Raw genomic sequence first — 10240 nt, 5'->3', positions numbered from 1 at the left:
CTGAAACTCAAACGTGCTGAGTAACATGAGAATAAAACTGATTGGTTCTTAGTGTTGTCAAATGTGCTACATATCACACGAGAATGAATTAACAACCGTAACTGCTGTGTGCATTGATAACTTTATATGTGAATAAAAGTCTGAATTCAATCTGTTCAGTTCATAAAGAAACCGATCAATTCATATAGATAAGTTTTATATGTTTATGAACTTTTTGAAGCGTCAAAGTGCTAGTTACGTAGCTGTCAATAGAAGTACAGAAATCACTCAGATTTCTGGAAAAATATCTTCATTTGTGTTCTGAAGATGTACAGGTTTGGAGCGACATGAGGGTGTATAAATGATGACAGAATTTTCATTTTTGTCTGAACTAAAGCCTTTAAGAAGCAGAAGACACAGGCAAAAGTCTCCATGTCCTCCTCATTTAATCTCTGTCTCCAGGAGAAAAAAATTGTGACATTAAAGAGATCTCGGTTGTGATTTTTCTTTCCTTTGGGTTTATTCATCCCTAAAAGTATGCATTCACTTGTTGCATGTTGTTGTGCAGCAACTTAAAACTAATGGAATTCAACATTTGATTTGTTCAATGTACCTCAGACATGCTATGATAAACGTTTCTGAAAATTTTAGACCATCCATGGACTTATTTATATGCTTAAACTTGCATATGCACACAAACATTGTGATCCAGAAGTCTCTTTCTTCAGCCACAGATCAAAGTGCTTCCTGTCCCCTCCTAAATGAAGTCATCTGGAACAGGATAGTGAATATGGCCTTGCCAAGTGTCTGAATGAGACTGTGCGCTGTGGAGAACCAGGTGAAAACTGAAGAACAAGGCTTGCGGTTCTGCATCCCTTCACCTGCTCCCACAAAGATAAGGGCGAGTGGTGATCAAAGGATCAGGGGCTGCTATCACCTTCCGGATATCCCACAAACAGATGTTGCACACCTGGGGCATGTTTAAATAAAGCAGTTAATGTCACTATCGCAGTGATCACAAGCTAAAACACAGGGTGAAACCAGCACCTTGAAGCAAAAAAAAAGAGAGTTTATTTTACTTTAAAGTTTTTTTATAGAGTAAGATACAAGAACAGATTCACTGCACAAAGCAAAGAATATTTTGAAAACATAATAATGTGCAATCAAGTAGAGATTTTGGTTCCCATTATTGTGACATATTTGGCAGACCAAAAGTTCGGAAATAAATACTTTTTTTTTTTTTTTTTATGTCTTTGAAAAGCAGTCTGCAAGGTGGCTGTATTTATTTAATTAAATAAACAGTAATATTGATAAATATTATTACAATTAAAAGAAACGTTTCTATTTGAATATATTTTAAAATGTCATTTTATTCTTCAGTGTCATATGATCCTTCAGAAATAATTCAGAAATCATTTACTGTATATTGCCAAGATCCAGTCATTGGGCTGCATGTGTTGTCTTATGGATGTCAGGATGTTTTTTTCTTATTGGAAACATATTCATTTGAAAGCAATTTTGTTTCTTTATCTATTAACTAAGTATTACACAGCAAAATCCAGTTAAATCAACTCTGCTCAGAGAACATATGGTCCCTCTCTGCATAGAGTTAAAATAACACTGAAGCAGAGTTAAAGTTAATGAGATAATATACTGTTTGTGGAGTTGTTTAATTTAATGTCTTTTATCTTCAGTTGATTTCATCTAGGACTGTGGCTGGAAGTCATTTGTAGTTGTGTTTCTCTTCAGTGATTCTGCTTGTTAACAGCAGGCGTTCATCACTAATGCTCAATCATAACTTAATTAATCACTTAATTATCTATATTAACTTTAACCCTGCTTCAGTGTTACTTTAACACTATATAGAGCAGGACCATATGTAATCTGAGCAGAGTTGGTTTAACTTTTTATCAGTTCATGCATGATCTACATGAATGCTATACAGTACCAATGATGAATGATTTGTTTAATAAATATTTGGCGTGACAATATACATATTTACATTTTAAAAACACATTTTACACATTATACAGACTGAAAAGGAGAGGTCCAAGGATTGAACCCTGGGGGACACCACATCATAGAGGTCAATTTAAAGTTGCCTATGTTCTCACAGTAACCTCTTCCTTCTATTTATGACCAAAACCTACTAAGTATCAAAGAGTCAAACACAGTTTCCCAAGTAACTTTTTGATTTAAATAATTTATTTGGCTTGTTAAAAACATCTTTCTCAGTGGCGTTGCCTCTAAATGTTGCAGGAGAAGCAGGGTGCAACAAAACAACTGTGGATTTTTTAATTAATATGAAATGTTCAACAAATTCATCCAAAATACCAGAGGTGTAAAGAGTACCTGAAAACCATACTTGAGTAAAAGTACAGATACCTTACAGTGAAAATGACTCCTCGACTCCATCGCCTCACTTCTAGTTCTATCTATTCTTACCACAATCAGGGGGAGTACTCTGGGTTCAGGCCAAAACTCCCCGGAACCCTCCCCCAGGACATCACGCCAAATATGCATATCTTTACTCTATTTAATTATATGTAAATGTGAATTTGTGAAAACAGATAAATAAAATAATGTTAAGTAAAATTAAATAGTCAGTCTACTTGCACTGGATGTGCTGGTTTTGGCCTCATCACCGGCTACAGTCATGAACTCATCTCATAAATCAAACACCTGCGATTCAGAAAACTACCTGCTAATGCAAGTAGCCTTGTTGACAAGTTCCCTTCAACCTTCAATGCTCTTAGATTGTAATAGCACTTCTTTATAGCAGAAACAAACTGCTGCAGAAAAAGTTAGGTGTCATGCAGAACACAATGTGGCAAAAAATAAAAAATAAATTCTTATGTACAGTAACCAATTACACTTACTCAAATACTTCACACCTCTGCTTCGCAAAATACTTCTTTGGAAATTTCATTTTTGTAGTTGTGTAACATATTTTTCCCATGTCCAAAGATTCACTGAAGTGGCATCATTTTCTTGTCATCATTTCTCTGATATAGCCACAAGACTTTATGAGAGTGCAGCTTCTTCCACAGGTGTCCCTCCATTATCATGTCATGGTTGGCATATAAGATCAGAGGCTTCATGACCTTGTCAAAGTAATGGTCTGAGAAGTTTTCATAATTATCTGTGATGAAGCCATAAGCAGAGACCTGAGAAAGAAGCCAGCATGCACAACATCTATTTAGCAACACATCTACCAATAGATATTGGGTTAAATATAACAATAAAAATCACATAAATAAGAACTTCAAAAAGATGGATAAAAGATGCTGAAGGAGTGTTGACCTGGTCACAGGTGTGTAAAGCAGCCAGCAGCATTAGAGCACCCGTAGAGGGCATGTACAGGTCTCTGAATTCATCCAGCTGTGGGGATTTCAGAAACCTGTTAATCACAAATAGTATGGCATTACATTGAGCGAGAGAGGGAAAAAAAAGTGACAAAATGATGTGTGTTGACTAATGCGTTGGACAATACTTTCACCTTTGAGTCACATATTGAATGAAGGATGGATGGATCATCTTGAACTGATGCATTTCAGGATTATATCCAAAAAGGTCTGAGGGACTGTTTTAATAACCAAATAAACTTGTTAAACTTGAAATGTTAAAATAACAATCACAATCAATCACAAACTCTAGAAGTGGTAGAATGCCTTTTAGAATTCCAAGTCAGTGCAATTCAATTAAAGTTGCAAACAGAATGCAAAATAATAGTTTAAAATTAAGGAAGCAAATAAAAACCTGAATAAACATTAGAGAAATAGGTACTATCATACAAAACTCACATTGCCATTTTAAATATGAACAATATATTTTCGTCATATAGGGTGAATGTACATTGATGTCATGTACTGTAGGTTGGCCATCTATTAGCCTACCTTACATTTCAACAACAAAAGTACATTCAAATTTTATATATCATTTTCTTTTATTATTATTTTTTTTTTTATTATTATTATTATTTTGGGGCATGAATTTGTGAAATGTGTCTGACCAGAAAGGAAAAAAAGTATTTTAAACATCAGGGAATGAATAGCCATAATTAAACATTGTAATTACTGATGTCTTCGCATTGTATGTTGGACTAATGAAATTATTTTGTTGTGTGACTATGTTGAACTGTAGGTCAGTACATTCCTCTTCCTGTCATTCCAGTTTAAATTCCATCCTACTTTGGGCAAGTGGCCAATTCAACTCAAATTAATGAACTGAAAGAGAGGCAATTGTTATAATAATAATAATATGAAATTTGCCCCACCCATGGCATTTGTCATCTTTACATATAATAGCTACTTTACATATGTTTACATAGGCCTATAAAAACGACATTTAATCAACTGGTGTCCAGGTCACATGAGCCAGCTCCTAAATTGTGAATTCTGCTCAACTCCAATTGTAGGAGTAATGCACCACCTGCTGCTCATTTTGTGTGCTGCAAGGTTCCTGCATAAAAAATATATAATTATAGGTCACGGACCAAATCTTATTGTTACACCCACCTGTCACCTTTATCAGGTCCGGAGGGTACAGATACACCCTGGATAGCAGATGCCATCATCGTGTAGTCTCGAGTTTCTGCAGGTATAAAAATATATCCAATGCCCTGTGGTAATAACGTCCAAGACTTCATTATTTAGCACTGAAATTCAACAGTAAACCAGCAGAGGCTGATGTTTCGATTCACAAAAATGTCTAAATTGTAAACGAGAAGGTGTATTACCGGGTCATGTGGCACCCTGTCGAAGCCGTCTTCGTAATAACCAGCCAAAGAGTTCTTGAGGGAGTTCGTGGAGAAGCCGTAGAAAGACGTCTTTGTCCCAACATCATCTTCAAAACCTTTGATTATTGCCCCATTGACCCTAAAATAAGTAGAATTGTTATTAGCATCATGATTGTGCTATCATAGCAGTATATCTATAGGGTAGCTACTAATTAGGGTGACCATATTTTGATTACCGAAAACCAGGACACTCGGCCCAATGAGATACTCATGATTTTGATGCTCGAAGTTTACTCAAAGATGCCTTATAATTTCAATACATTTAAAGTATGCCTCCTCTGTATGGATAGAAAATTGTTATATTACAAAATGCTATCCATAACCAAAGAAGACACAAATTAAGATAGGCTTCTCAGAGGTTACTCAACATGTTTTATTATGACAAGTTTAAAAAATAACGAATTAAATAATGATAGAAATATTTTTTTGTTAAAAAAATTTAACATAAATAGCTCTCACAAACTTACAAAAACTAAAAAAACAAAATTTTTAGTTTTCTTCATCCTTGTTTTCCTCTTCATCCTGTTCTTCTTCCTCGTCCTCCTTGTTTGCCCATTTATATTTTGCTGTAGAGCTGATCTTTCCCAGCAGTTTTTTGTTGCTTAACAAATAAGCATGAAAGTTATAAAGAAATTTATGTAGGACTGTCAGCTGTTACATCGCAAGGTACAAAAGAAGAGCACAACGAGCTGAACTGTAGACGATGGCTGAAGGTTGCTCTGCTGTTACATGAAGTATCTGTTATTCAGTTACAGGCGACTGCACAAATCATGCATACTAATGAAAACATTATAAACTGTTACCTAGAAGTAAACAACTGTAGTTTGGGCATAAGTCAGCCGCGACGCTGAGAATATAGTTACCTTTATGGAATAATCCACTAATGTTTTGAGATACAATGTGAACTAATATTCTCAGTTGCACGTGCAATCGCGCATGTCTGCGAAACTCATTATTAATGTATGCTCCGCCTTCGGAAACCAAACATCTCAGAAACCGAAAATCTCCTAACACCGGTCAATTTAATGGCCCAATGAAAAACAATGAAAACCAGGACATTTTCATCACTTTATAAAAAACAACCAGGACGGCCAGGACAGGACGTGAAAACAGGACATGTCTTGGGAAAACAGGACGTTTGGTCACCCCAGTACTAATCCAACTGATAATCTAAAGAAACCAAAGTCAGAAATGAAGTAGGGCTGCTTTTGAACGTGACCAAAATGCCATTTGGGGTAAAAAAAAATCCCATGTAGTGAATTTTTTTCCTAACATTTGATATCATCATATTTCATGATATTTAGTTCTAATATAATTGGTTTACTGTATGATAGATCGGTGCTTTTCAATCTTTTGGATTCCCAAATATGATAATTGTCCTGTGAGGGACCCCCATCCTAAAATTTAAAAATACTTTCTTGTATAAAGACCCAAACTTTTGAAAAAAGTGCAAGTTTTTGAAAACGATACCGTATCAAAACGGTATCATTTGTAAAAAAAAAAAAAAAAAAAAATTAGTAAAATGAGCAAATGCTCATTTTACATCCTCGGTTTGTCTTTCTCTTCCAACACTTAGGTCAGGGGTGTCCAATCCTGCTCCAGGAGGGCCACCATCCTGCAGAGTTCAGCAACAACCCCAATTAAACACACCTGAACCAGCTAATCAAGGTCTAAGCATACTAGAAACTTCCAGTCAGGTGTGTTGAGGCAAGTTGGATCTAAATTTTGCAGGACAGTGACCCTCCAGGAATGAGTCATCATCATGTTTAAAGCGAACAATATATTTTAGACCTAGTGGAGTAAGAATATCTTGAAATAGGCTATATTGTATGTTTTAATGGATCACGCAACAAACATGATGATCTTATAATACATGATGCATTGCAGAGCGCTCTACTTTCTCACATGTGGAATAAGGACTAAACCAAGCATGTGTGAAATGAATCAGATGATTTGTAACTTGAGAAATTGGAAGTGTTACAACTAACCCGTGTTACAACCATCCCTGGTCCCCCCATGACATCGCTAACTACTGGCCTGGCATGAATTATACAGCGCGTTTAGTCATTTTTGCATATCCGTGTGAATGGGGATTGTTTTGACAATGTTGTCATCTGTCTGTGAAAAAAACTTTTCCATTTTTAGAACATCATAGCCATGTAAACAAACCCTCAAGCCTAGGAAACACAGGATCAAAAAACATGCAAACCCAGCCAAAGCAAACACAAGAACAGAAATAAAAACATACATTTAGCTGTTAAATCGACTACTGTTTTATAGCTACAGAATTGTTCTATAGTCTAAACAGTATTTAATGCAATTGCATTAGAAATAACCCTGACAGCAATATAGTTTCGGCCCAGTTCCGTTCCACATCTGGTCCGCATGTAATCGACATGTATCAGATGTGGACCGTATCTGGGCCACACTATGTTGCTGTCTGGGAACTGTAAATTGCAGAAATCCCTTACTCTACTTACTAGTACATAAGGTTTTAAACATTTTTCCCAAAAGTACTATTTTATCCTTATATGTATAAAGGCTTACTTCAAAATAAAGGTTCCTTATTGGCATTGTGGTTCCATGGAGAACCTTTAACATCCATGGAATCTTTCCATTCCACAAAAGATTCTTTATAATGAAAAATGATTCTTCAGCTTATTAAAATGTTCTTCACACTAAGGAAAAAATTGGTTCTTTTAAGAACTCTTTACTGAAAGGTTCTTTGGAATGGCACCCCTGCAAAAACTCCTTTGGAACCTTCATTTTTAAGAGCACCTATAAACTGGGGTGGTCGAAATTATTTTAACATCAAAAGATTATAGACTTCATCTTAAATGTTCGTTTATGAAATGGAAAGAAACTAAGAGGAATATCAGAAGGCAGCTCATTTGCTTTTCTATAGAACTCACAAACCTGAAAACATAATCGTGACTGTCTATGGCTTTCCCCTGCTTGGATCCCCTGAGGATACCTCCGTTACCCACCACGGCACAACGCACACATGCATCTGGCGTTTTCCGCTCAAACAGATGACTGTTTCCAGGATGTGAGAGCAGAGAAAGAGTCTTGCCTATTTCTGGAAAACAAAGAAACTTTTATGTTTTTTTACTTTTTTTTTTATATATTTCCCTGTTTGTGCTGTTTTAAGCGATTGCAGTGAGGATTTACCATGGTAAGACTGGTTCTTCCAGCCGTAAGGCAATGGTTCATTCTGGAGCTTTTCCCAGTGTGAATGAATAAAAGAATCACGCCACTGCAGAACAGGCACTAAGAAGTTGAAATGTTTTTTCAGACTGCTTTCCTTCTTTATGATATGTCTCAAAGAGCAGGCCGGCACCTCTTCTTCAGCTGTATCGTTTACAATCCAGCTAACTTCTGTAGCCCTGCAGAGCAAAACATAACAGAAAGTCATTCTTTCAAAAGGGGAAGAGGAAATGAAAGAATATATAAGAAAATAGGGTATAAGCAATAAATACAGTAACTTACAGAAACTAAAAGACATGAGTCTTCATCTGCAAATCACTCAAAATAAAAATGTAGTAATGTAGTGCAGTAAAATACAATACACTTTGGCATACCATACCCCATTTCCATACCATTGCATACCTTAACATATCCCTGTATTATGGTAACCCTTACCTCCAGTTACCCTTCAAACATTAATGGGATATGATACAGAGTTCCATTTCATTTCAGCACATTTATAAGAATAGCAGAATTTAAATTCATGGTTCAAATCCACATTGTTGACTTTTGAAATCTGTTGAAGATTCCATCTCAGATTTGTCTTAAAAAAAAAAAAAATCAATGACCTTTTAAATTTATGAAATGCATATGAAGCAACACTAGACTATACTTTGCACCTGGCAATGAATAGTCACACAGAACCTGATTTTGCCAAGTACAACATGTTTCTGGATCAACATCTTTGTTGATCCTGGAACAACATTCCATTCAACCAATCAGATTTGAGGGACAGGTTTACAGTTGATGTCAAGTTTAGGTTTACAACAGGTGCTTTTACATCAGTGTTATTAGCCTGTCATTTTCATCTGATTTTACAGATAAGTTATGGGTAGGGTTAGGTTTAGGGGTAGGAATGTGGTGAGGACAGAATTTTCCAGGATCAACAAAATATGATGACGCAGGAACACATTTATTGTTCCAGGATCAAAAAAATGTTGACACAGGAACGTGTTTAACTCTGCATAATCACAATGTCACATTTATATTTTTGTTACAAAATAACAAAGACATTTGAAATGTTAAAATTTGCATCAGTGCAAGTCATTGATGTTTGGGTTGGAGGCTATGAGGAAACAGTATGTGGAAAGAACAATGGCATACGGTTAAAAACACAAAACTGACATGAGGTGTTTCAACACATTTGCCTCAAAGGATTGAGGACACATCAAATCAGAGTGTAGCAATCATTACAACATTTACTATATTTTAGTTATTATGATATAAAAAATCTAGCCCTTAAACCACTTGTTGAAAAGATCAGTTGGATTGTGTGGGTCCCTATAGGTAAGATTATGAAAAAGAGGTCCCAGCGGTGTGAAAATACTTATTTAATGCAACAGATTCAACTTGAAGTATGTTTGACAATAAGGTGTGGTGAGATTAGCTAAATTTCTGTGAAATTTTGCTGAAAAAAGTTCATTGTCTATTATCAACAGTGTAGGAAACGGTTCAAACAGAAGTTACTATCAAATCAAGCAGCTTAATGGCAAACAAACCCGTTAATGTGAATTCTGAGGAACAGTTGAGGTCGGTGTTTTTAATAATCTGCCTCTTCCACTGTCCCGCATATGAGTTTGTGAGCCTTTTATTCCTTCTATATCTACACAATGAGGTGTCAAGATAATAGAGGAATTTATATTCATCTCATATACCTCTCCCATGTATTCGAATTATTCGCATGTGGAAAGAATGTGTGAGCAATGATACAATGCCTATAGAAAATCATCATACACCTTTGAAATAGTTTTTTACAAATTTTGCCTTACAACATCAAAGTATCGAAAGAAAGAGCAGCAGTACTGAAAAGTAATTAAAAAAACTGAAAAACTAGAATAAAAGGGTTGGAAAAATCATCAATCCCCTGATTTAGAGCCGCCTTTTCCTTTAATTACAGCCATTAATCTTTTTGGATATGTTTGTACTAGCTTTGCACACCTAGTTTGGGGAATATTTGCCCATTCTTTCTTACGGAAGTTCAGCCAAATTCTGTGGTGAGCTGCAATAGACTGCTCTCTTCAAGTCCACCACAGATCGGATTTAAAGGTGCCCTAGAATTAAATTGAATTTATCTCGGCATAGTTGAACAACAAGAGTTCAGTAGATGAAAAGACATACAGTGAGTCTCAAACTCCATTGTTTTCTCCTTCTTATATAAATCTCATTTGTTTAAAAGACCTCAGAAGCACAGGCGAATCTCAACATAACACCGACTGT

At 35.7% G+C, this 10240-nt stretch overlaps 1 protein-coding gene across 1 annotated transcript; it reads right to left on the bottom strand.

The window, feature by feature from the left end:
- Positions 1-1845: 1845 nt before the first annotated feature.
- On the bottom strand, positions 1846-8368 carry st6galnac2 (ST6 (alpha-N-acetyl-neuraminyl-2,3-beta-galactosyl-1,3)-N-acetylgalactosaminide alpha-2,6-sialyltransferase 2). Its single transcript, XM_067365441.1, has 8 exons — positions 8364-8368; positions 7949-8163; positions 7694-7856; positions 4718-4856; positions 4497-4600; positions 3479-3562; positions 3283-3379; positions 1846-3146 (listed from the first exon to the last, which is right to left on the bottom strand). The coding sequence occupies exons 1-8, from the start codon at positions 8366-8368 to the stop codon at positions 2949-2951; spliced, it is 1005 nt and encodes a 334-aa protein (XP_067221542.1). The 3' UTR covers positions 1846-2948.
- Positions 8369-10240: the final 1872 nt, after the last annotated feature.

Source organism: Chanodichthys erythropterus, chromosome 3 (genome assembly GCF_024489055.1).
Source record: "Chanodichthys erythropterus isolate Z2021 chromosome 3, ASM2448905v1, whole genome shotgun sequence".
NCBI classification, from domain to species: domain Eukaryota; kingdom Metazoa; phylum Chordata; class Actinopteri; order Cypriniformes; family Xenocyprididae; genus Chanodichthys; species Chanodichthys erythropterus.
The sequence above is the reverse complement of the archived record's forward strand: the minus strand, read 5'-3'. Positions and strand labels throughout refer to the sequence as shown.